We start from the raw sequence: 27,228 nt of genomic DNA on the forward strand, positions 1-27,228 counted from the left end.
GGGGGAGGGGCGCCAAGAGCCACTTGGCAGACACGAAGACCCCTTCTGACGCAGGCCTAACGCTGGAACCCCGTGGCTATGCAGTCGGCCTAAAAGAAGAGGAAGTCATCACGTGCGTCGGAGCACGGTTGTCGCCGGCCGCCGCACCCCAGGGACAGGAATGCGGCTCCGCCCCGGTTCTCGGAGCCGGCCAAACCGAGCTCTGCTTAGTGTATTGACGTCAATGAAGCCTGCAGCCCGGCTGGGGGATGGGGGTGGGGATGAGGAGGGAAGGAGGGACACGCCCCCCTCCCCATTGAGGCCCTGATTGGTCGCCTGGGTTCTTCGCGTTAGATTTTGGAACGTTTACCCCTGAGCCCAAGCGGAGGCAGTGGCTGTGGGTTGGCCTTAGCCTCTGTGTCGGGGCTGCGTTTTTCAATGGAATCGTGGAAGTGAGCGAGGTCGCAGCGTTCCGGCAGTCGAGCTTTTTTGCGGCCCCTTTCTGGCTGAGTCGCGTCGGCAGATAGGTAAGAGAGGCACATGCATGAGGGTCGCTTTCCAGGCTTGTGCTGCGGAGGGCTGTTGGGATAGGAAGGAAGGAGTAGCTTTCCAGGTCCAGACCCTTCAGAGCCCCCCCGAAAGGCAAGGGTCCCTCCTCCGCTTTCCGGCTCGGTCTCATGCTTGAGAGTCCGCAGAGCCGTGAGCCGTCTGGTGTATGCGTTATGGGCTGCCAAGGGGTGCAGTGAGACGTGTATTGAGGAGGTTGTACTGTCATCGATGTCAGTATGAACCCCCACCCCCACCCCCAACCCCGGTCCTCCTCTGAATCCTCGGACTCCGGAACCGGCGCGCAGGCGCTGCTCGGAACCCGCAGATTGCTGCGCGATGGAAACCAGGAGCTTGGGCTGTCCCGCAGACCCTGCTAAGGGTTGAGGGTTTCGTTGGCCACTCTTTTGGAGAAGCCGGCCGGTGCTGAAAAGATGGGAGAGTGGAGAGATAAAGGGGTACAAGTCCAAGGGAGAAGAGCTCCGGGCTGAAGGCACACGTTCAGCCCTTGGTTCACTAGTCAATCTCATAAGCGTCTCCCTGGGCGATGCAGTGCAGCCCGTGGGTACTCTGCTGGGGTTTCTGACCTTTACTCTCTGTCCTAATCTAAAGAGATAAAACAGACACCGCAATCAATTTCCTGAGAGATTTCAAAGCTTTTCCTTGACTTCCTCTAGTCTTTCGAAGGGGGGCTTGGCACCAGTACAGACCGGGTATCTGGGTAGAAACAAGAAGGCAGTAAAAGTAGATAGCTGAGTCAGTTTTTCTGAGGTGTCTTTCTTCTCTACTTAAATCTCAAGCCCTAAGTGTTGATGGAAATAATCTTGAGTCCCCCAGGGGCTCGTGGCCCCCAACCTGGGGGATTCTGGAGTTCTTGAGTGCTTGGGGCTCTGATCTGAGCAGTGCCTAATGGCTATCAGACATCTTTGACCCTGTCGGGCAAAGGAAGATAATGGATCCTAGCCACGTTGCCCCCTCCTCCTACTGAGCTACAGATATGACCTTCCTGTTCTTTGTCCTAGTTTCCCACAAATGGCAGTGACAAAGGAATCTCCCCAAAGCAATCTGAATCACGGTTTGTACCCTGGCTGGCCAGGTTAATCTGAGGGATCTAGACAGAACGTCCCAGCATTTGTAAAGCCAGACTTGGGGAACTACAGGGGCTGCCCGGATTGTCTAGCTCTGGCATCAACCCAGAGGCATTTTCCTATACCCTGCTGCTGCAACTTGGTCTTAGAGAAGTTGTTACAGCTATCACAGGAAATAAGAACTTTATTGAGTTCTAAACAAGAGGACCCAACAACCTTCTCCTCCCTCTATACACACCACAATCCACAATACCACTAGAGACAGACAGTCATCCACACTTAGTACTGAGAGAGATAGGACCTCAGGCATAGATTTAAAACTGGAAAGCACATTAAGTGTCTTCCAGTTAGTCTCCCCAACCCTCCCTTTTTTAGAGGTTGTGACTTTCCTGAGGTCACACAGGTAACTAGTGGCACAACCTTCAAATCCAGGTACTCCAAATCACGTAGCACTCTTGACTTTGGTAGAAATCCGAGCCATACTGTTTTGCGTCTAGCCATAATCTGCTTTTACTTGGGGGTGGGGTGGAAATGGGGAGTATATGGCTGGGAAGGGTGTGTCTAAAATCTGGGCAACAGGACCTGTTCACACAGGCCATTCCTAGGTAGTAACTCCGAAGATGCCCATCCTTGCTATTCAGGTTCCCTATAGACTAAACAGGATTTAGACCCAAGGAATATCACAACCTTCTAAGGTTCCCTCAAAAAACCCATCCATTCCAACTTCATTTTACAGAGGAAACAGACCTAAGAAAATTAAATGGCCTGCCCAATGCCATTCAGCTAATTAATGACCAAACCTGGGCTCTCTCCCCAACACCACTCTGGCCTTCCAAATTCATCTTGTTAACACCACTTTTCTCCATGCAGTGGGCACCCAGGTTCAAAGCAAATGTGGCTTATTATGCAGTAAACATTCATTGTATGAGCCATCAAAGGCCTTCTGACTAATGGATGATCCTTTGCCTTCTTTCCTAGTGTTTTTCCATTTACATTTTGGGGAAAACGTATCTGTTTCACAGCATGTTAGATCCAGAAGCAAACTTTGAGGGTCCAAAAGATTGTTGTAAAGAAAAAAAAAGGAGATGTGAAAGATATTTTGCTATTCAAACCATTTACTATTTGGTCAGACCAGTATAGCATATGTAACCTCCCAGGCCCACAGAATGTTAACTTCTTTGTGAATAAAATGAATTTTCATGATACAAACTAAAGCTAGGGAGGGTCAGTCAATGAGCATGTATTAAGTGCCTGCTATATGCTAGGCATTGTGTTAAGTGCTGGGAATACCAAATAAAGGCAAAAAACAGCATCTTCTAAGAGCTCACAATCAAATAGACAACATGCAAATAACTATGTACAAAGATTTAAATACCCCCATTTTATAGCTAAAGAAACTCAAACACCCTGACAGCATCTGAACTGGCCAAGGACTTTTGGCAAAGAAGGCTGGGACTGGAAGCCAGGCCTCCTATATCTCAGCCCCCTGTGCTAATCAATCACCACACTGTTCCCTTACCCGAAGAATCTGAGGTAAACTGCAGGCAGCTTTCATCTTGCAAGCAGGTACTCATTCAGAACAAATAACGATTTATGGCAGGTGAGTATTCAGGAATGCTGGTTCCCACTTAGCTTACTGCTTCTTGCAAGAAGGTGAGCTATTAAAAATGTTTGGTGGGTCAGTGATACTCCTGTCTTATTTCCAGGGCTTCCCATCTCTATTCCTTAGGTCAGGATTTGAAAATTTCCTCAGTCTTTAACAATCCCTGAGACTTATCAGTAACTCCAGCACCTAACAGAGCACCCTGTAGAGAGCAGGAAATGAATCAGTGCTTGTTGTTGGTAATAATGGTATTTCTAAAGAGCAGAGATGTTAGGCCTGGTGGCTTTTTTTTTTCACAAGTAACAGTTTTGCTCCTCAACCACCATGGGAGAGAAACGGAGCTCTCATGCACTGCACAGGGAACAGTCGGATGGGAGAAGTAAAGCTGGATGTTCATTTAGTTTACTCCCAGCAATGCCCAGATTTTAACAGGGGAACAATAAAGTGAATTCTGGGTACTTGCGCTTGGACACCTGGAATGGGAGAGGAAGAACCAATGTGTGACAAGCAATAGGGTGGAGAAGAAAAGGGAAAGTTTAGGATGGGGGAAGAAAATACAATTCACATTTAAACAGCATCCCTCATTTAAGGGATGAGGAAATTGAGTCTTAAGGAAGTGATTTATTTTCACCCAAATATTAAGTGTCTGAGGCAGAATTAGAATCTGGGTCTCCTGAATCCAAGTCTAGGTAATAATATTCTTACCTCTATACCTCTGGGATTATAAAAATGGAGAAAACTCAGGATAGGATACAAAAAAGGCTCTGGCAATCAAATAGTCTTGTTATTAGGGTCATGTTCTTCAAGCCAGATGTGATATGTCTGACTCAAGAGAAAGAACCTAGGTGAGACTCTGACAACGTCCCTACCTATCTCTTGCTACTCAAAGGACCCCAGCTTCAACAATCACTTGTAAGCTTTTGTGAGGATCTAGGGCCCAGCCTGACAACTAGAAAGTGAGAGAGAAAGGTGATACACAGCTTTAGAAGAGTATTAAAACTCTCACCTCCACTTCAGAGATGAATACCCCTCTCATCCCTCACCCCCGAGATGATCTGCTGATCAAAGCAGATTAACTTTTACATGACCCCCAAACCCCACACTGAAAGAGCATTTTAAAATCTAGAAAGTTTACATAACTAGTGAGTAGGGTGAGAACTGGGACTTGAACCCAGCCCAGAGCTCTTTCTACTACTAGTCTTAGAGACTATTGATGCCAACTTGACAACTAACCTGAGGTAGATAGTATAGTATTCTGTTTTATCCATGAAGAAACTGGGGTTCAGAGACTAATTGACTTGTCATCATCACCAAGCTAGAGTCTGAGCTGTTATTTCAATCCTGACCACAAGATCAGTGCTCTTTCTACCCCAACAACCTGCCTTTTTCTTGGCATATACTCCACATTTTTGTGAGTCCCGTAGGGGCAGGGACTGTTTCATTTTTATCTACTTTAAGAACTCGTTTTCACTTTTGCTCCTAGAGATCTGGAATGCTGAATGCCGTGGAAGTTCTCTCAGACCTCGGGTGATTATCATACCTCACATATAATATATAATAATATATAACAATAATAAGGCACTTTTAAGGTTTGCAGCACACTTTCTTCACAGCAAGTGTGAGAGAGGGAGGGTAGGTCTACTCTATAGATAATTCTGGATGACTTGCCCAGAGTTAGAGAGAGGTAAGGTTAGGAACAGGAAAACAGAGTTGGATTAGAGTTAGGGTTAAATAAAGAGCCACAAAATGGCCATACCTTTGATCTTGTCATCACCCACAAATATACCACTTCCATAAACTCTGATCACAATCTCCCCTCTACCTCTGGTTTACAATTCCAGACCCTATTCTTTGCCCCATCCTAGGCCATTCCCGGTGCTCTAGTTACACCCTCTACCTTTCTAAATCTTGGCCTCTTGGCGAACCAGTTCAGTTTTACACCGTCCTTTTGAGTCTCTTGTCTCTTACTGTATTGAAGATCTTGTCCTGCCATGCTTCAGCCTTTGATCACACCTACCGTCCACTGCCTTTGCTCCTACACATCGAATAGAGATGGAGAAAATCACAAGACCGTGTTGACTGGGTCCACTACAAATGTGTTAACATAACCTCAACTGGGCTCTCACTGCCACCAGGCAACCCTTTTACATCTCCGTCATTAACTTACTGGGGCAGCCAGGTGGCCCAGTGGCTAGTGCTGCTCTAGCCCCACACCCTTTGCTAAGAGTTCCCTCTTCTCTATTCCTCCTTTTACATCACCTAGATGATTTCCATCACTGTCCCCTCCTTTGACCCATCTCCTTGTCAAGGCCTCTGCATGCGCTAGTGATCCCATTCCATCCCTTCTCCTTCTTCATCCCCACCTTCTGGCTTCCTCCAGGTCTCAACCAAAATCCCATCTTCTGTGGGAAGCTCCCAATCCCCCTTAGCTCTAGTGCCTTCCCTCTGGGGTTTCCTATTTATCCTGTTTATAGCTTATTTGCACAGTTGTTTTCATGTTGTCTCCCCCATGAGAGTGTGAGATCCTGACAGCAGGATCTGGTTTTTGCTTTTCTTTGTATCCCCAATGCTTAGCAGGATGTTTGGCACAAAGGAGGTGCTTAATAAATGTTTATTGACTGACTGATCATGTGGTTCGAGTCCAGGCTCTGAAACTTACTAGCTGGGTCTTGGTGTCTCCTTTTCACCCCATCACAATGCCTAAAGAAAGATCTCTCACTGGGCTGACAAAGACCATGCATGTTTTCCTCTTAGAGAGCCTAAGATGGGCACTCCAGCCTCCGTGGTGAGTGAGCCACCCCCTGGGCAGGCACCTGCAGGAGTCCGGGGACGAAAGCAAGCCTCTGCCAACATCTTCCAGGATGCCGAGCTGCTACAAATTCAAGGCTTATTTCAGCGCAGTGGTGACAGGCAGGCTGAGGAACGAGCGCAGATCATCTGGGAGTGTGCTGGGGACCACAGGGTGGCTGAAGCTTTGAGGCAGCTGCGCAGGAAGAAAAGACGGCCGCTGGGCCACTCCCTGCAGCACTGCAGTCGACGTAGGTAGGTTTCTGAGGCTGGGTAAAGAGGGGTCAGGGAGCATTGGTGGAGAATAAAATCCTAGTCCTTATAGCCATGGGCAGCCTTGAACCTCACCCCATGATGAAGCTGCCCTAATATCTGGGAAGCAGATGGCACAGGTCTCAGTATATTGTTTAATAATAAGAATAAAAAGAATAAAAAAGCAGCTAAGGTTCAAATGCTTTAAGGGCTGCAAAGTACATATAGCCATACGTGTGTGTATTTGTGTATATATACACATACATACACATATATGCACACGTGTGTGTGTGTGTGTATTCACATTGAGCTTCACAGCCCTGCGAGGTAGGTGTTATTACCTCCATTTTACAGATGAAGAAACTGAGACTAAGAGCTTTCAGAGTCATTGAACTAGCAAGTATGTGAGGCAGGATTTGAATTCAGGTCTTCCTGACACCAAGTCTTTCTGAGGCTCCTTATACCATGCCACGTAGCTGCCACATTTGAGCTACAAACATGGGCAAGTCCAGTTTAGCTGTGGACCCAGGCAGGACTTCTCACCTGGTCCTCTCCAATGAATGGATTCATCATCAGACCACAGAAGATGACATCTCATGAGCCAAGAACTAGACACCCCAATAGCTTGAGAGGAACCAGATGCCATATGGTGGTAACCACAGGTCGTGGTTTGGGCAGCAAAGCTCCTCTGGTGCCAGCATGACCCTGGTGCCTGAAGAACTTGAAACATCCTCTGAGGCCTCATGTTGTCTTCCCTGCTAGTTTAATGACTCAACTACTGTTTATCCTTGCTCCTTACAGAGTACCAGAGGACTGCTCTCCGCCTGCCGATCCTTCAAGCAGTTCCGTAGAGCTGACCACCAATGGGCAGCAGCTAAACCCAAGAACAAGTGCCAGGAACCGGCGGAGCTGGAGAAAGACAAGCCCCACGAGCTATCTCCACCAGATTAGACACTGACCTGTTGGGGGCAGCTGGGGTTACCCTCCCCAGGAATCCAGATGTCCCCTGAAGGGATCCCTTGGAAGGGATGTGGGGAGGCAGAGAGAGAAGCGAGGCCTCAATCGGCCAGCCCAGCCAAAGGGACAGTCACTGCCTACCTACTCCGTTAAGAAATAGGTGGGGGGCTTCTGTTGATCTCTTCACTGTCTTCAGAACTTGTTCTTCCCTGGAATGAGTGAGAACATGAACAGCCCCTGCTATTATACACCGCACACCCCCCCCCCCCCCGCCCCCGCTCCTTCCAAACTAACACTATAGTGAGACTAAACTACATTCCTCAAGATTTCTGATGGACCCAGGCTCAGGCCCAGGTTATTTATTACTAAGTCTTTAACCAGTAGTCTAACAGGCCCATCCCAGGGATGTCAATAATAATTCATAGCACTTTAAGGTTTACAAAGCACTTTACTCACAACAACCCTTTGAGGTAGGTAGTGCAAGCATTATTTTCCCCACTTTATAGATGAGGAAACAGTCAGCAAGGTTAATAAACTTGCCCATGGTCACACAGCTAGTAAGTGTCAGAGGTGGGATTCAAACCCAGACCTCAACTCTGGGTTCAGCACTCTTTCCACTACACCAAGCTGCCTCTTTCTTTGCCTGCCTGCCAAAAAGACAAAGGCAAAGAGAAAACTGGCTAGAGTCCCCTTGGGTGGATGAAAATATTTAATAATAAAAATTTCTCATAAAGCACAGTGTATTTGTCATGAAACAGGTAAGTACTGATTGGGAGATTAGACTTGGAGGATCTCTAACAAGCAAACCTGGCATTGCAGGCAAGGGGCCACTCCTAGGGATCCCAACTCCAATATCTGAAGATCAGAGATGGAGGGCCCAATTCGCCTTTCTGTCCAATTTCAGAGAGGTGAAGTCTTAAGAGAATCATGAAACCCTGGGGCCTTGGTATGATTGCTTACATTTAGTATAATCAGTCCACAGACAAAGGGAGACGCCATGCTGAAACAAGAGTGCCCTACAGAACAACTGGCCCAGAAGAGCTTTGCATGGCTGACCATTGGAGCCATGAGATCAGTAACTTTAAGATCTGCACTCCCCCTAGATAACATTCCCATTTCTACACATGCCGCCTCTAAGCTACCAGTCATAATATCCTCCATGGGAGGACACTGGCTGAAGGATCTGCTGTCTAGTAACCACCTCCCCATCCATAGCCTATGGTCCAAATGCACCCCTGTGTAAGGCTACCCTCCAGTGGCCAGGAATGAAGCCAACACAGCCTTCAGCATTTTCCTCTTCCAGGCCCAGGTACTTCGCTACTCCTTTAAAAAGCTGATCCTGGCTACAAAAAAGGCCTTGTTCAAGAACAATTTCTCTTTGCCCTAAAAGCATCACTTCCCCTCCTACTAAGAAAGCCAGGCACAGAAGGCTGGAACCGAATTCGTTATTTGTACATTTGCATTGTTATAAATACATTACATACAGTTTCTACAGTGCATTAGAACAATACATGGGGGCAGCAGCAATCACAGTAACCAGGACTCCACTTCTCTCCTCACTACTGGAGGAAAGCCCCTTGCCAGCAAAAAGAGTCAGTTTGCTCCATTTTATTCAGAAGACTCCTACTGGATCTCTGGTTCCTTTCAGTCTATTCAGGGCAGCCTGAATCCAGCCTCCAAGACTTCTAATCACTAGGGGCTGGGAAGAGACCCTGCATTCATATCACTGCTAGGGGACAGGAACTGACTCCCTCCTCTGTCTCAATTTCCTTCTGATCCTCTGCTCATCTTAAACTGGAGAAACAATTTAGGGATTTAACCATCCCTATCTTAAAACTTCAAGGGCTCTCCCCATCTTTCTGGGGGAGTAGGTGGGGTGGGTGGAGAGAACTTGACATATGATGTGCATCTATAAACATATACACACCATAAGCAAAATTCACTTTCCTCCAACAGGTCTTTGTACCTGTGGAGAGTTTGGAGCTTGGTTCTAGTTTGCACAGAATTGGGCAGTCTCTGTGGGAATCGCCTGCCTTTGGAGGGTAGGTCACTTGTTTTCAAATGCGTGTCACCCAGCCTGAGAATCAGGACAGGATTGCTGATTGGGATTGTCAGTGCTAGAGAGCTGGGTTGTCCCTGTCCTTGGGGCCATGCAGATGGACTTACAGACTCTTCCTAACAGAAAACAAGAATCCTATGGCAGAACACAAAGGCCAAGGAAAAGAGAGATGATCTCCACCACTGCTTTCTAGCCTCTAAGGAAGAAACTGGACAGGCTGAGGGCACTCCCTTCTTTGGTTACTGGTCAAACCATCAAGATAATTTCTTTGCAAGGCTAATTCCGCTGTTCGTGACAGGGAGAGTGCTGAAATCCACATAGCCATAGTAGTATGGTGTGCCATCCTCAAAATAGAATTCAACCACTACACAGGATATGCTCTATTCCACTGTACCATCAAAGAGCCTTTGCATGAAAGGAATCCTAGGCCTGGGCAAGGACAGCAGTTGGGGGAATGGTCACATGAAGGCAGTCTGCTGGAAACAGGAGGATGGGTGAACTGGGGGAGGCAGTGAAGGACTCCTTCCTTTGGGGCCTGCTTTCTTAAAAAGGGAAGAACTGTCTAATAGAGGGAAAGAGATGAAAGGAAAGAATATTACCAATGCTTACTTCCTACCATTCCACTCTGAAAAGCATGTCACACAATAAAAACGACAAAGGATTAAAATAAAACTCATATTTTGTTTCTTCCATACCTTCTCTCCAAGGAAGGGACGAAGCAGCAGGACAATGGGGTGGACCAGGCACTAGCAGCCAGTAAAAGGAAGAACTTAAATCCTTACTCTAAGAGCCAAGGCCAAGCATGAACTGTAGGCAAGGTGAAGTAAATGGCAGGATAAGAAGCTTTCTCAAGGACTGGACTCCTCTGAGAAAAGAACTAGGAAAGAATTTAAAAGTCTAAGGACACATTAGAAGGCTGAGACGGAAGCTTGCTGAGGGAAAGGAAGTCTACTTGAGTGGCCAGGGCCAAGCACTAAAGAAAGTGGGGTGGGGATAGAAGTAGGACAGACCAATCAAAGCAAGGTCCACTAAGTTTAAGTAGTCATAAAGACAAGTCAACTACAGCTCCCAGTGTACATACACATCAGACCATGTGGAGAGCTGAATGCTGGGAATGTGCCTCCCTATTAAAACAAGTCTGACCACTACTGCCTCTGCACAGCAGGCCTGGGCTAGAGGGGCCAGGTCCACGGCAGTCCTGAGAGCCAGTAGGATCCACATGGGCTTAGGCAAAGCTGCCTAAGGACCTACAGCTAAAATAGACTTTGTAAAAATAAAACCACAAATGTGCCAGTAGATTTCGAAGCAGACTATATGCCACTGTTGAGGTGGAAAGGGAACAAAAGGGACTTTCTAGTGGGGCTTGGTGGGCAGGAAAAGACAGAGTAAAAACTAAAAGGAAAGGCATGACTTTTCAGCTCAAGGTCTCAGAAGTCTTATCCACTTTGATGTACTGTGACACAATCTCTCACCTCCATGTACACAGGGAACCTAGGCTCCTGAATTCACCCAAGGTTATTTCTGAACTGATATCATGTTGTGTACATTTTTGAGGGATAATGTTATGCCAGGATATTGCTGTGAGAGTTTAATGTTTTTGGGGGGAGGTTCTGATGCAGAACTGATGCAAGTGATAGGGAACTGCAACAGAGTAGGATATCTGGGATGGCGCATTTCAAAACCTGCAGCCGGGTGAAGTTAAAGGAGGTGCTCCCTCCCTAGTGCCCCTGACATTCCCCTGCAGAATTCTGACCTTACCCAGAATGTAAAAGGCAACACCAGGGCCTAAGACTACCCCAGTATGTCTGGTGGTGGTTCTCCCCATATTTTGCAAAGCTCTTTGGCTCTACCAGAGGGGAAGGGCTCTCAAGTAGACGATTCCACCTGTTTCGCTGGCTTATCTCAAAGATGCTCCCCAGGCTCCCTCCCAGTCCCCAAGTCTGAGACAGCATCTCATTAGCCGGCAGGGCTACCACCAGGAGAAGAAGGGCTTCCGGCTCTGAAAGCTCTGTGTGTAAGATTCACTGGCGCTCCGTTGGTGGGACCGGGCTGTCTCCACAATCACAGGTGGCATCTGGACTAGATGAAGGGGGCTCTTATTGTCTTTCAGGGCCTGGCTTAGATTCAAGATCTGTAACAGAAGAAAGAAATGAGATAAAGGGAAAGCCTAGGGATTATTTTAGCCTTCATCTACAGGGAAATATCAATATCCAGATCAACTGGTGCATCTGCTTGTATAGAAACCAAGTGGAAAAGAGAAAAAAACTTATTTTTCTATTAGGTTGCAAGGGTAAAGAAAGGATATTTTATTCTCCATTTGGAACCTCCCCTTTCATAAATGAATGAATAAATGAATGAAAACACTCGGTATTTACAGAGCTCAGTACACTTAAAGTACCGCTGTGTCCACATAGAGAAAAGCCACCACAGTCCATGCTCTCTCATCGTTGTCCCTTCACCCTTCTCTCGTCACAGAAGTGCAGATCTGAGCCCGGGGTGCTGGCAAGAATCCCCCAGAGGAACAAAGGGGAGAGCTCCCAAGCATATTCAGCCTGGAGGCAGAGCTTGGATTTGCTGTCATTAGCACACACGGTCACTCTTGTTCCACTCAGAACTACTACTATTCTTCTTCTCTGGTGGGATGGTTACAAGGCAGAAGGCTCCAGCCATTTCTTTAAACCAGCTGGGGGCCAAGACTTCCACAGGGAGGTGTCTACTCTCTTAAGCCTAAGGACTGAGAAGGCTAGGAATGAGATCTCTTAAATGCTCTTCCTTGGGACACTTCCCCTTCAATATGTGAAGTCAAAGGATAAGGGAAAGGCCATGTGCTACTTCCAAGACTGAGGCAGGTCCTACAGAGAGTTACCTTTTCTCCTGAAGCAATATTGGCTCTTAAAAGGAATGAATCATTTACCCAATTTGTTTGGTTTTTATGATTTGGGAAATTATAAGGACCCTATGTAATCTTAACTAACCTCAATCACAAAGTATTTTACAGTCCTTCTAACCTCTGTCTACCTTATGCCCAAGAAAAAGCAGACACCAGTAAAACCAAGGCTTTATTTACCCGAGACACATATGGCTTAGAAGTAAGGAACACCTATGCGGATAGTTCTCGGTGCAGCTGAAAAGTCTGTTATGCTACAAAAGTCTGAGTATCTGATCTTTCTATACATAGAGGACCACTGCTTCTCAAAAATTTCAATACTAATCCAGCCATATGCTTAACTATGCTTTCCTAAGTTGAAAAAGACCCCCTGGTGTGTGCTGATGTCCCATGTTTCTTCAGCTGCCTTTGCCCATTCTGACCAGGATGTAGAAGATTAAGGTGGCTATAAGAAGAGCAGAAAGAGAGGGGGAATGGTTGGTGCATGTGACACTGGAGCTGAGGAGAACAGATGGAGAGATGGCTGGGCTCTGTGGATCACAAGGTCTCCTCCTATGTTATTTGGTGAGTTGACAAGTGGGTCATGAATCAAAAAAAACACTGAGAAATACTTGCTAAATGCATTTGCTCAGCATGACAAAGTGGCCAATCATTCCAGAGAGCTCCTAAGGGGAACCCTAGAAAGTATATACTGGACCTACCTGACCCCTCATGACAGCAATTTGCTTGTGAAACTGGCCCCTGTCAAAACCAGGATCTTTCTGCAAGAGAAACAGGATGAAATGAGACTCCAAGTAGCATAGCTCTTTCCATAATTAGAAAGCTCTTACTAATAAAACCCACGACTTGGCTTTATACATTTTGGTGAAGTCAAATTATAACCCAGGATTAACGTACACCTTGATTCACAATAAGGAAGCTGAAGCACAGAGAGGGTAGGTGACTTACCTGGGTCATACAGTTTGTTAACACAGACCTCAGGGTCACTGACACTCTCTCACAGAGAAAGGGGCTGAGTGTGCTCAGAGGCCAAGTGAAGCACAAGACTTAGATCAGTGCTATCCACTACAACACTAGGACTTTCTTTGACTCTGAAAAGAGCAGCAGCCAGGCCTGTGCCCTCCCAATCCTGACTCCCACCCTCTGCAGTCCTGCTCCTCCTGGCTTCTAGTGCTTGAGTCAAGAGATGGAGACGGACTGAAGTACAGAATTTCAGTCAACTAAGAAACCACATTTAGTAGATCAGCTCCACCCTCTTCGCTTGTACTGAAGTTGACTGAGATATATTTGTTTCTTTTCCATGAGCTAAATAAAGTTAAAATTCTCAAGGCTGACCTTGAAGAGCTCATACAGATCCTCTTCCAGGTCCTTGATGAAGTTAGGATCAGATATCTTTGGAAGGATCAAGTCTTTGATTTCCTGGGAAAATGGAATTTTGGCTTGGGGCAGCCAAGCCCAATAAAAAGGATCTGAAAGAAGGAAAGAACAAAAGTAAAAATCCACCATCAGGAAAATTCTAGCTCTTCTGTGTTCTCTTCCTACAAGAATACTCTAAGAAAGTACTGCCCACAGCTCCATTCTATAGCACTTAGAGCATAAAAGCAAAATGCACAAGGGTTACTGAACTCCAAAGTAGAGAATTCCAACTAAAAGTATGTTACTTGCCCATCAAACATGGATATGAGTCTCCTAAAAAGGGAGAGGAGGGAGGCCAACTCAATATTTTCCACCCCCTCTCAGAGAATTATCAATTATGGTTGGACAGGTGTCACCTTTAGGAGGCTCAAGCAGGGAAAGATAGCATAGCACTTCACAGCTAATCCAGAGATCATAGGCCTTTCAGGGAATTAAAATTTTGGACTGATGAGAGATTACAATAAGGGAGAGAGTCTGGATAGCTAGAAAAGTATAGCCTCCTACAAAAAAGTATAGGAAAGTCTTGCTGGTCTAGAGAAGGGAAAACATAACTCTAATTTATGGTTTCCAAGAAGAAAAGCCTGAACCGCTATGGTCTTGGGACTTACACGCCCTCCAGGAGTCAGGATGCTTCAGAGGGAAAGCCAGCCCATTGTCTATGGCAGCCAGTTTGATAACGGGCTCCTTCACCACTACCCAGTCTGTGTCCTGGAGGGGAAGGGAAGGCTTATTACACAGGGATGCCCATTACTGAAATCCGCCAGTCTCATCCCCTTTACATTGTAAAAGTGGTTTTCTCACCTTGTCAAGTCCATCCATCCTAGATCACCCTTCTTCCTCAATTTATTTCTCCTTATTTATCCTTTTGCAATGGCTCCAAACTCTCACAACATTTTCTCTCTGATTGTATTAAGGTTCTAAGGCTTTTTCCACTTTGGAAAAGTTTAGCAATCTAGAAGCTACTCTTCCCCCAAGAGAGGGAGATTAATGATCTAAACCCAAAAGAATTATAGACCAAGAAGGGAGCTTAGAAATCATATACTCCAACTCACTCATGTTACAGGTGAGGAAACTAGGGCCCATAATGGGCAACTGATCTATCTGAAAGAGTCAGTTAATGGTGGCACTGGGGGGGGCAGTAATCACCCAGTACTCCAGTCTCCCAGGCTAGTACTCTTTTCACACTATCACACCACCTCTCCAGAACGAGATAAAGAAAATAGGATTGATGCTTCTAAGATGAAAAGTGTCGAAGCAAAGGAAATGAGAATCCTCAAAGAGTAGAGAGGAGAAAGAAATCTCGGTCTGCTTTCCAAGTTCTTATTGCATAAGACTGGCTCCAAAGGCACTGTTGACTTCCAGCATGGGGACAGAATCACTGAGCAGAACCAGCTGCTCTTTCACAGGAAGTTCTACTCCATGAGCACATTGGCACGCAGAGCTAAAGCACACACAGAAGTACACCTGCCTTCGGGGCATAACAGCTGATTGCCAACATAATGCTCTAAACAGACTGGTGGGAGTAGAAGGCAGACACTGACCCCTGAGCCTCGATGGGAGGCATGCTGCCAATGGGAGAGAAGGATAACAGGGCAGTAAGTCACAACAACTAACCCAAGGCATGAGTTACTGGCTAATAGAGGCAAGAACGTAGGTAGACAACCAGGATGAGAATCCTGGAAGGGATTAGGGAAACAAGTTACTAGTGATGAACGCTCCCATCAAAGCTTTAGAAAATGCATTAGGGTAGTTACCCTACCCTGCTCTCTTCTGCCCAGTCTGACCCAGATCCCTGTCCAGCTAATCTCCACTTGTGGATTTAAAGATCCTATGATTAATTTATACGGGAACAGGCCATTTGGATAAGTTTAGCAATCTAGAAGCTACTCTTCCCCCAGGAGAGGGGGATTAATGATCTAAACCCAAAAGAATTATAGGCCAAGAAGGGACCTTAGAAATCATATACTCCAACTCACTCATTTTACAGGTAAGGAATATATTATGCTTTTTATATATATCATGCTTTAAGAATCTTCTTCAAGGATCCTTTCTCTACTAGGGCTTCTCAGACTCTTACCCGGTAGCTGGAATTATCCATCGGACAATCATATTTGATCAGCCAATTGTCATTGCCTCTATCTGCAGACAGAAACATCAGAGGTCAGCAGGGAAAACTGCATGCCAGCATGTTCTAATGTGGTAGGAATGGGTAGGGGTTAAAGTCACTGCCTAGAATTCATCAGACTGACACCAATAATCTGGAGCCAGGGAAAAGGAAGCAAGAATCTTCTGTCTGGGGAGGGAAGTCAGGTGGGGTAAAGAGTTGTAATACTAGTTATAGGTCTTCCCACCTCTAGTAGCTGATACTGCATTCCAGTACAGTTTAAGTCCTCAGAAAATCTCTGCTGAAAATGCAGTAATTTATAAGCTTCAGAGGAGGATAAGGAACAAATGTAATTTAGCAGTAAAGGCAGAAGCCTATGTCAGTTGCATAACAGGCTACCAGCCATATTCAGAAGAGGCAGAAATTCTCTTTTCCCTTCCAAGTTATGATCCGTACACCCAGCTGCCCTTCTCATAAATCTCAACACTAGGGGTGAGAGTATTCAGCTATATGGTCCCTTTTCAGCTTAGAAAATGACCTAAAAATGTCACATTGGAAAGGTCCTTGGCTCATTCTAATGAAGAATTTGGTTCAAGACAAGGATCTCTCATTTAGACACTCAGAAACCCACAATCATCTAAGCAGGTTAATCAGGTCATTGAGTTTTCAACCCCTACAAACATCTGTGTGTCTGCATAATAGAGTTCCGGAGGAGGGCTCCCCACAGTAACTCACCAGTGTTTCGGATGATGTAATCTAGTACCACCAACCGCTCAAACTGCAATAGCAGCTGCCGATTAGTGTTCTCAGGCAGTGAATCTGCTTCGAATCGCCGCAGCCAATAGTCAGCATCCTTGTAGCCTTCAACAAAGAGCTGGAATGAACCAACCTGGCAGAAGACAAGAAAGGCAGAGGTCAGATTAGTGTTTCTCTGAAGCTCAATTCCAGAACCTCAGGAAGGCCAAGAAATCAATACACCAGAAGTTGCCAATCTTTCCAAAACAGTATTGTCCTCTTCAGTATTTCCTTTCCTTGAAAATATGGAAGAAGAAAGTTATGGGAGTGGCCACCTAAGAAAACATGTAAAGCCTACCCAGATGGCCTGGCTGAGCTTGTTGGCAGAAGCACACTCAGACCCCCAAGGTGAACACTCCCCCAAAGTTTCAAGCTGTCCGGCACTAAAATAAGGACAGAATAGCACTATGAGCTCCTTATGTCCTCTCCCCCCACACTCTGAACACACCTCTCTGCAGAAAGCCAGTAGCAGGACCACTGAAAAGCATCTCACCTACAGACCATTTCTGATACACAAGACAAAGGTGGCTAAATCTGCTCTCTACCTTGGGTGGCAGCCCGATCCGGTTAAACCGTTGTCCAACTTTTGGCACTTTCTCTAGGGCAAGTCGTTTCCCCCTGGACTTCACTCGATCAATGGCACTGTAGTTGAAAGTCTCACTAGCCAGGTATACTACCTAAAGTAGAAAGACAAGAGAACAACTGAAAGGACAATGTGATCCCAGAGACTCTTTGGATTTTGATAACAGCTCAAAACCATCCCATAAGATTATATATCAGAGAAGAACAGCATCTTTCTATATAAGGACGCAGCAAATTCACATTTATAATAAGGTATCATTGCAGGGCACTCTAGCTCTTCCAATATCAGACATGGAAGCTCCTCTAAGGGAAAAAAAAACCCGTACAACAAATGAATTTGTCCATAAAAATGTCTGAGCCTGGATAAAAAATTTTCCCTCAAAGTCTCTTTGAAGTACATTGCAAATTTTCTGTTGCTCCTCTCTGTAACAGTAAGCATTTAGAAATCAAAATCATTCTAATGTTCCTTGTTTTACAGACTGGAAAACTAAGGCAAATGAATAGAAGAATGACTTATCTAAGGCTAAAGCTAGTCACTTGGCAGTGACTTGGTCCAGTCTTCAACTCTCAAGATACTGTCAATCCTCTCCCCCATACAGCTTTATTTTTGGTCCCTCTTCACAGCACACCATTCCCTTTCCTATGAGTAATGAAACTGTCAGTGAGGAGCAGCCCAGTGCAGGGGAAAGACCGCTGCATCTTGAATTAAGGGGCTTCCATTCAAGTTCCAGCTCTGACATGTGAACTGGGACCTTAGACAAGTCATTTAATCTCCAGTTCTGTTTCCTCTCCTTGAAAATGAGGAGGTATCACTAAATGACTTCTAATTTTCCCTCCAGCTCTAAATTCATGATCCTATGAAGCCTAATTCAGGCAACTAAGGGCTAGACGAGAATCAAAAGGTTATTATTTAAGATTTGACCCTGCAGGCCATGTTCATACTGACATGTTCTGATCAACAAAGACTCCTGTGCAAAGGCTCTTGTAACTGAGGGCTCTTCCAATCTCTGCTCTCAGCAGATGCAGGGGATGGAGAGCAGTTTGTTTTAGGCAGAACATAAAGTATGAGAAAGGAAGTAATATGAAAGGAAACTGGAAAAGTAGGTAGGGTCTGATTAGAAAAGGCCTTGAATGCCTGGGTCAGGGAAAAATGAAGAGTGATGTGATCAGAGTGGTTCCCTTGGAAGATTATCTGAGGCAACTATGTGAAGGATAGACTGAAAAAGGAGATCAATTAGGGGCTGCAAGAGCAGCCAGTGGAATATGTGGTTTAAAGGGAAAAAATACAAGAATCAACCTGAGTTGCTGCAGTGGACACAAAAAGATGGAAACAGATGAGAGTAATCAAATCTAATCAAAGAGGAAGCTCAGGTTAGGAGTCTAAGTACCTGGAAGATGATGATGCTACCAACAGAAATGAAGATGTTAGAAAGGGTAAGTTAGGGCTCTGGGAGAAATAATGAATTCAGTTTTAAGCATGTTGGGTTTGAGATGCCAGTGGGCCAATCGATTAAAGATGTCCAACAGACAAATGGAAACAGAGAACAGAACATATCATTTTCCCCCTAAAAACTTACTGCTTTCCTTAACTTTTCTATTTCTGTTGAAAATATCTGTATATTTCAAGTAATTCAGACTTGAAAAAACCACATTCATCTTTGCCTCTTCCCTTTTTCTTTGACCTCACATCCCATCATTTGACAATATTTCTCCCATTCAACCCTTCCTTTCAACTTCCAATGTAGCCACTCTAATTCAGGCCCTTATCTCTTCTGAGGAGAAGCTAAATAACAGAGAGAGACCTTTAGGAGTCATTTCCATAGAGCTAATAACTGAAGCCATAGGGAGTATAGGAAGAAGAGCAGATAGAGAGAAAAGGAGACCAAGGAAGAGTAGAGAGAACAGGAGACCAAGGACAGAAACATGGGGGATGTGTAGTTGTAGGAAGATAAAGATCCAGAAAAGGAAATAAAGAAGGATTAGTCATGAAGGTAGAACCATAAGAGTATCATATCAGAAATACCAAGAGCCAAGATAATATCTAGGAAGGAGTGGTCAATAAGAGTCAAAAGCTTCAGAGAACTGAAAATAGGACCCCATATTTAGTGAAAAGGAAGTCATTACTGAAAATGGAAAACACTGTTTCAAGTGACAAAGGTAGAAGCTGGGCTGAAAGAAAGCTAGACTCAAGAAGGGGTGGGTGGTGAGCGTATGGGAGGTAGTGAGAGTAGACTACTCACCAGAATTCTGGTAAGGAAGCAGGGACAGAGAGAAGATTGTGGGGTTCGACAGGTCAAGGGAAGAGGTTTGGTTTTGTTTTTACAACTGAGAGGAGACCTGAGCGTGTTTGTAGGTGCAGAGAAAGCCTGAAGATGTATTAGAACAAGAGGATAACTATCACACCAAAGGGACAAGAGGGGATAGGGATAAAAGTGAAGATACAAGTGGAAATGCTAGCTTGACTTAGCAAGGAGGATTAATTATTCCTATGAAACAAGAAGGGAGAAAAAGAGGGGTACTGACACTGTAAATAACTTTGCTAGGTACTAAGGAGGATACACAGAATTTGAAAATCAAATGAAAGAATGTAAGCTCTTTGAAAGCAGGCTACTGTTTTTGTCTTTAAATTCTCAGTGCCTCACACATATCAGGGGCTTGATGGCTGTTGAAATGAATGTTAAAGTATTCTATAAACCATTACACAAATGTAAGGTATTATTATAATCATTTAGATTTGGTATTGGTATTATAGTGAAACCCAAAGGCGCTGTTTAGACACATACATTAAACATGGCCATCATGAAAACATTTTAGGATGTTTGATATTTGTCTTTATATCCCTGGTACCCAGCACAGCACCTGGCACATCGTCATGACTTATTAAGTGCTTGTGGAATGAAAGAACCTTAGATGCCTACGAAACAACACTTGAAAACCACTGCAATGGTTCAAGTCACATGCTCCCACGTGAAGGTATACCATACGATGGCCAAGAGTTAATACTTTGTTGTTCTCTGCTTCATAAGATTTCAAGGAAAATCTTAAAATAAGTGTCCCTGCCTTGACTCTAAAGATCAAATGAGATTGTCCCTTAATTTGTGTAGGTGAGTCCCATAATTCATGAAAGTGTCCAGAGACAGTCATTTATTCCTCACCCACCTTCAGGCACCATAATGGTTTTCTCCTTCCAAGAGCTAATGAACTTCTCTAGTGACCAGTGATCATAACCCAAATGAGTTATGAGTTGTTCTGTCCTTCCCCACACAAAGTGTCCTTAAGAGAAGTCACACACTGGTCGTGAGATGCCAGTCAGCCTTTAACCCTAGGAAGTTTAATGGGTTCATAAGAACACTCTACAGTCTTAATTTGGATAAATATGACAAATACAAAGAAATATGGAAAGACACACACAAAGTGATTGTGACTGCATTAAAAGCAATAAAAGCAACAAAATGTGACAAGTAAACCAACGGAAGAGTGACTGCAAAGGGACATAGCAAGTAAGATGCTATTGTAATTTTTTTACCAAATTTATGCATATGCACATATACACATGCACATTTTCCTTTTAGGGTGGAGTTTCAGCTTAATTCTTTGTTTCTTTTATTTGCTTTTGCTGAGATAGTTAATAAGTTTATATTAAATTATATTTAAAATTTAAAAAAAAATAGGTGGGATCTAGAGAATTTGTTTTGATCTACAACTGTCCTTGGAAATCCCTTGTAAAGTCCAGACAATTCTCACACTCCCAGATAATCTTTGACTCATCTCTTTACCCAGGGTCCCAATCAATTTTGAAAGAATTTCAGGGGATATATAAACTAAACCTTGCCTCCAACCCCTCTGTCCTAAAAGTCCCCTAGATCATATCCTAACATGAATATAACACTGATAGCTCAAATGGTACACTCTGGGTTGTATCTGAATTTTTGCAATTGTCACTCTACAAGTTCTATTCTATGGGAATCTCCCAGGATCTAGGAGAATGAGCCACAGGAATTTCTGGGGTTATAGACAACTTAGGAAATGGATAGGCCTCACACTGGGCCTAATGACCCTCCTGCAAGTGACTGGGGTTTATAACACCACGAATCAATAAAGGTTTGGCTGCTCCCAAAGAATACCTAACTTACCTTAGTACGGGGTACAATATTGAGTTCCAGTTTTTGGTCCACCAAACTGGCCCCTGCCTCTGAGAGATAGCCCTGATTGAGGACAAGACAATCACGGCCAAAGCAACAAGGACAGCACAGCTTCTGTAGCCATTTGGTCCACTTGGGGTTAAGGTGCCCATATGGCTCTTCATTCTTGGGTTTGAAGACACCAATGATTTTCTACATGGAAAAGAGAGACAGGTGATGGGGGAGAAAAAAGTAATAACATTCCCTACACAGAAAATAACAACTTTGTCTCTAAAGCACAAGGGACAACTTTATGCATGTAACTAGAATTTTGGAAAAAATTTTCTTCCTTTCCACATCCCAGCCCTAAATCATTAACTGTTTTTAACCCATTCATTACCTTTGCCTACAAGCTGTTCCAAAACACAGGGCAAAGTTATATACCTCCACAGAAATCCTAGATGCAAGGTCTAGAAGGTATGGAAGCCAAGTTATATGGTAGCCAAGTTAATAGTTGCCAAGTACATCTTCAGGCAACAGTCACTCTCTTTTGGCAATCCAGTATAACTCCCTTACAGCAAAGGTAGACAATCTTATTAACATTATCAAGCTTCAACTTCTAAATCTTATAGCAGTTATTATCAATTGGGTATGGACTTAGTGTATATTAAACCAAAATAACCAAGGTATCTTTTAATGAAATGACTAAAATCCCTCTCTTAGTTGCTAGCTTCCCTTAAGAGTCTTACTATACCCTCCAAAAGGTATTAATTTCCCTTTGAAATTAAAAACAAAGAAACAAACAAAAACCTTTAAAAGCAACAACAAAGGAAATACCCTAAGAGGGAATCACAATAGTGACTGAAGGGACCTATTACTAGGCTCCACTGAAAATCAAATCCATTTCTTATCGACCTGTGGAACTTCTGCTTCTTGTACCACTATGCTCCAGGGTTCCTGGCACTTAAGAGTGTCTTTTGCTCTATATCTACTATATTCCATGTCATCATGAAATTTCTCTCACTGCAGATGACCCTACAGGTCTGTCAACTTTTTAAAGTTGCTTTTTCATTTGCTTCAACCTTTCTTCCCAAAAATTTCAGTTCAAAGGGGGAAATAAGTAAGTAAGCAGACTTAGCCTTCTAACACAATGATTCACTGTCAAATCATATGATTCTTTCTCTTCCCCTCACCCTCCCAACCAACTCAAGATAGTCTAAGTCACAGGATTTTTTCAACCCTGTGTCATTTCCTGAGCATTAGATGATAGCAGAACACATACAGACAATGTAATAGACAGCCCTCTCAACAGACAACCACTCACATTAGAGCTGGCAAGATATCTAACTCCATCAATGGCTACCCAATCACAGAAGCAACTCCTGCAGAAAACCAAGCAGACCCAGAATTTGGGAAGGTAGGAGAAACATGGAGCTTTCCTGCCCTCCAAAAAAATTCATCAGTTCTAAAAAACATTTAGTGGTAGTAAACACATAACTTGATATACAGATTCCTCTTTCATTTGTAGCCATTCCCAATCTGGTGCAAACTATCTTTCCAAACTGATTTCACATTCTCCCCCTTCATGCCAGACTGGCCTACTTACTGTTCCCTACACGTCATTTCTCCTGCTTCCATTCCTTTGCACACTCTATTCCCACACCTGGAATGTTCTCCTTCCTCATCTCCACCTCCTAAATTCCTCAGCTCCATTCAAGGCTCAGCTCAAGGTCAGTTTACTCCTGATCTCCTTCAGCATTTCCTTTCTCCCTCTCCTCAAAATTTGGTATTTACTTTGTAAATATGTTGCATTGATTCACCTGTGTACTTATTACTCCCCTACTTGAAGACAAGACAGGGACTGTTTTCATATTTGTCTTCGTAACTGGAGCCTAGCAGAGTGCCTGGTACACAGCAGGTGTTTACATTAAACTGGATTCACAGTGCAGCTCCTCAGAATTAACTGTGTATCCAGAGAAGGTCACCAAGTTAAGGCACGAGGAAGAGAGACTCACTGGCACTCCCTTGCTATAGCTCTGTCAAAGCAAAATCCCCTTCCTTGTTTTGCCTATTCTACATTCCACCCACTCCCAAAGTCCTCTGGGTCAGAAGCTGGCCTGGACTTAACAGCGACAGTCTGGCGTGACTCTAAGTGTCTCTGGACCCATCTTGAGCTACATATGATGTCATCGAGCAGCCCCAGCAAAGCTGAAAGTTCAGAACCTACCTGCTCAGGAAAGGAATGGCCTAATGACCTTTCTGCAATTTGTCTGGGATACAAGGAATCATTAAGCTAATCCCTAAGAAATAAGGACCAAGTTATTGATACCAGTTGGGGCCAGAAAAACACCAGAGCTACTAAAGACTGAACATTTCTACTTAAAGAAAACAGATCATCGAAAGTCAACAACATTACGAAATAAGATCTCTCTACCATGCCAATGATACCATTTTTCTATTGAAGAGAACAGCCATCACAGTTTCAAAGAACTAACACTATTGTTACTAAGTTACATTGTGCATGAGCACACATGACTACTTCCAATATTGACAAGTGAAGGCAAATCATAGAAACAGAGTTATTACTGGAAGGAACCTTGACGATCAATTAGTGCAATCCTTTCATTTTACAGATAAGGGAAACTGAGGCCTACAGAGGTTAAGTGATTTGCCAAAGGTCACATGGCTGTCAAGTAGCAGAGGCAGGATTCAAACTCAGGTCCTCTGACTCCAAATCCAGTACTTTTAACATTGTACCAAGATGCCTCCTCAGATCTGTAGGCCATCAACACTGACCAACCAGCAACTGAGATGTATCATTTTGGTGTATACCACATTTACTTTGTAAAGAATGGCATGATGGTATTATTGACTATGTACATATATGTATACATGCATATACACACACATGCATAGATGTATGTACACTCTGACACTCCCTTCATACAGAATGTAAGAATGCTCACAGTTACTCTCTCCCAGGCAAGGTCTCTGGACCCGGCAGCACAGGCCAAATAAACAGATCACATCACTGCTACCTCCTCAGTCACAGCACCGGATCATTTTCTCAGGTGACCTGGCCCACTTCCATTAGAATTATAATAGTGTTAAAAAAACAAACAAAATCTTTCCCGTGCTTCCCCCGCCATCTAGAAGCATTCTCCAGTTCCCTCTCACAAACAACAAAAAAGAATAACAAAATCTTAAAAAGTAATTTATCAGCTCTTAGATCCCAATCTGTTTTCCAAATGACAAGGATGAAAGTAATGAAAGGAAGGTGGTATGACACAGGGACCAGAGGATCCACACTAGAAACAGGAAGATCCAAGTTTGAGTCCTGTTTCTGATACATGCTGTAAAACACGTCACTTAATTTCTCCAGGCCTTGGATTCCTCATCAGAAAAATAAAAGGTGTGGCCTAGATGTAGATGGCATGTGAGGTCCCATCCCACTCATGGATCTATGATCCTAGGATTCTAAGTCATTTAACTTCTCAGTGTTCTGGTTCTAGGCAATTGTGGCTCCCACACAGGAAAATCCCACAAGGGAAGAATTCACAGGTCTAACCAAAAATAAAAAAAATAAAGATGACAGTATCTTACTGCCACCTAGCTGACTGTATATCTCCTTTAGAATGTAAGTTCACCAAGAATAGGGACCATTATGCTATTTGGATTTATATTCTCAGCTGTTACAGAGGCAGCTAGGTGGTACAGCGGATAGAGGTCTGGGCCTAAGTCAGAAGACCTCAGTTCAAATTTGATCTCAGATACTTACTAGCTGTATGACCCTGGGCAAGTCACTTAACCTCTGTTTGCCTAAATTTCCTCAACTGTAAAACAGGGATAAGAACACCTACCTCCCAGGGTTGTTGTGAGGATTAAATGAGGTAATATTTGTAAGGCACTTAGTACAGTGGCTGGCACATAAAAGGCACTGTACAAACGTTTGTTCCCTTCACCTTCTCATGCCCAGCACAGAATCTGGCACATAGTAGGTGGTTGATTATTTCTCAGCATGGTAGACTACCCCTTTGGAGAGATCAACCACTCTGACTGGCCCATTGCTTCCAATCAAAAAAGGACAAATTCATTAATATCACTCAGGAATGACCGAAGTTCTTCAATATCCACCCGAGGGGCATGGATATCAATGCTACCAATTCTGCTCCCTCAAACAGATTCTAATATTCTTGGTAATCACTCGCTCCCATGAATGACAAGGGAATACTCGGGATGCTTGGGCAGGGCTTCTACAAATTTCCCTGGGAACAAGTGGGTCAGATAAATGACCTGAATAACTAGGGCAACTAAAGTAGCAGTCATATATGTTTACATCACAGCCTAACCTAGTCATCCAAACCTCAGAACAAAATAGCTCAGAACCCTTCAGAAGAGGTAAGTACCAAACAGAATGCAAGAGTTTGAAAGGTGCTGGCCATGATTCTATTAATAACAGAGAAGATACATCGTCTTTCAGTAAGTCATTTTGAATTAATTCTTGAGAGGCTTTTAAGGAAGGAGTTGAACACAGTTTTACCAGTGACACCTCATATGATTTCAATCATGGCCTAAATTATTGTTTATTTTTCAAAAGTATGAAAGCAAGAGTTTTGTTCAGATAGTCTTCTCCCACACACACTCTGCTGACTTAAGTAAAATCTGGATCTTGCCTAATGGGACAAAAATTAGCTACCCTCCTCCGGCTTGAAGAGAGAACCGGAGGAGGAGGGCACCTGACAGCCCCGTGTTTTCTAAGTCTCCATATTCGGAAATGCAGGACTGTAAGTAAGATTTGCATCACTTTCCAGAATTGCGCAAAAAGCAGGACAACCACCTCCAAGGTGGTGCCACTGGCAAGGCCACCCACTCTGTCATCAGCACCTGCGGACACACTGGAGAGAGAGACTGGGGTCCCTGACTTCCAGGTGCCCCTGGGGGCATGGATCACCCTGAGGGGAAATGGACATTCCAGGCCCCAGAATGCTCGCCTGACTTCGGGGAGCTCGTGTGGTTCTGGGCGAAAAGGAGAGCCGAGGCCCCGGGTCTGGATGTCGGGGCTCGGTGGGCTGGAGCACAGGGAGTCGCTGGAAGCGCAGCCGCTCTGGGCAGTAAGCGGCTCTGTCCCACCGCGAGCCCTGCGGGGCCCGTCTCCCCACAACCTCTGCTTCCTCTTTCATTTCCTTCCCGTCTCCACTCGGGTTCTGATTTGAGTCTAATTTCCCCCGCCGCGGCCCCGCGGCTTTCCCCGCCCCCGTGCTCACCCCCTGGGGGTCCTTGACGAAGTAGCTGCCGCTGGAGCCCTGGTAGATGCGCTCGGGGTAGATGCCGCGCTCGCTCGCCAGCTCGGCCAGCCGCACCACTTCGGCGAACTCGGGGTCGTCCGGGAACTCGTTCCGCTCCCGCTGGGCCTGCGCCGCCTGCGCCGCCGCGTGGGCCTGGGCCGCCAGGGCCTGAGCCTGGGCCGCCACGGCCTGGGCCTGCGCCTGGACCGCCGCGCCCCGCGCCCCGCCCGGGCCCCGCTCCAGCAGAGGCTGCCGCTCCCGGTCCCGGCCCGGGGAGCCCGGCGGCGACGGCCCCAGGCCGGACGGCGGCACCACCCGCACCACGGCCCCTGGCACCTGCGGGAAGTGAGCGCCCTGGCTCGGGCCCGACGGGAACGTGTAGTCCGGGGGGTGGGCCCGCTCCGGGGACACCAGGGGGCTCGTTTCGTCCATCCCTGAGGCGGCCGGCTCCCGGACGCGCTCGGCTCAGCGAAGCCCCGGCACCGGACCAATCCGCGTCACTCCCCGGCCAACTCGGCCCCGCCCCCCGGAAGCCCCGCCCCCTCCGATCCCTGTTTACATGGTGACGAGAAGAGACGACCCCTCACGCGAAGGCTGACCAATCAAAGCGCTCTCCGAAGCAACTACCCCCCCCCCGACCCCCCCCTCCCCCTTCCTCTCGGCCAGCATTCCCCCCCCTCGGTTGAGGCTGCGCATGTGCGCAGGTGGAAAGCCTCATCTTGACACTTTTTCGGAAGACCTGCCTGAGGCTTCTTGTGGTTCTGGGG

The 27,228-nt window shown here is 45.3% G+C and overlaps 2 protein-coding genes across 2 annotated transcripts; one reads left to right on the forward strand and one right to left on the reverse strand.

The window, feature by feature from the left end:
* The first annotated feature begins 331 nt into the window (after positions 1-331).
* AVPI1 (arginine vasopressin induced 1) lies at positions 332-7,945 on the forward strand. Its single transcript, XM_036734701.1, has 3 exons — positions 332-506; positions 5,971-6,258; positions 7,057-7,945. Exons 2-3 carry the CDS (start codon positions 5,981-5,983, stop codon positions 7,211-7,213), a joined length of 435 nt encoding a protein of 144 aa, XP_036590596.1. The 5' UTR covers positions 332-506; positions 5,971-5,980; the 3' UTR covers positions 7,214-7,945.
* A 703-nt stretch (positions 7,946-8,648) lies between these two features.
* On the reverse strand, positions 8,649-26,926 carry PI4K2A (phosphatidylinositol 4-kinase type 2 alpha). Its single transcript, XM_036734700.1, has 9 exons — positions 26,441-26,926; positions 21,189-21,389; positions 17,019-17,150; positions 16,414-16,567; positions 15,652-15,713; positions 14,183-14,282; positions 13,494-13,627; positions 12,860-12,919; positions 8,649-11,402 (listed from the first exon to the last, which is right to left on the reverse strand). The coding sequence occupies exons 1-9, from the start codon at positions 26,891-26,893 to the stop codon at positions 11,241-11,243; spliced, it is 1,458 nt and encodes a 485-aa protein (XP_036590595.1). The 5' UTR covers positions 26,894-26,926; the 3' UTR covers positions 8,649-11,240.
* Positions 26,927-27,228: the final 302 nt, after the last annotated feature.

Source organism: Trichosurus vulpecula, chromosome 8, assembly GCF_011100635.1.
Source record: "Trichosurus vulpecula isolate mTriVul1 chromosome 8, mTriVul1.pri, whole genome shotgun sequence".
NCBI lineage: Eukaryota > Metazoa > Chordata > Mammalia > Diprotodontia > Phalangeridae > Trichosurus > Trichosurus vulpecula.

What these genes read in the sequence shown, in the direction of transcription:
- AVPI1 (XM_036734701.1), top strand. Translation starts at nt 5,981, where the DNA reads ATGGGCACTCCAGCCTCCGTGGTGAGTGAGCCACCCCCTGGGCAGGCA. An exon ending in CAGCACTGCAGTCGACGTAG is followed by an intron (nt 6,259 to 7,056) that starts GTAGGTTTCTGA and finishes TGCTCCTTACAG; the next exon opens with AGTACCAGAGGACTGCTCTC.
- PI4K2A (XM_036734700.1), bottom strand. Translation starts at nt 26,893, where the DNA reads ATGGACGAAACGAGCCCCCTGGTGTCCCCGGAGCGGGCCCACCCCCCG. An exon ending in TTACATCATCCGAAACACTG is followed by an intron (nt 15,714 to 16,413) that starts GTGAGTTACTGT and finishes TTCTGTCTGCAG; the next exon opens with ATAGAGGCAATGACAATTGG. An exon ending in TGGATAATTCCAGCTACCGG is followed by an intron (nt 14,283 to 15,651) that starts GTAAGAGTCTGA and finishes CTTCCCCTCCAG; the next exon opens with GACACAGACTGGGTAGTGGT.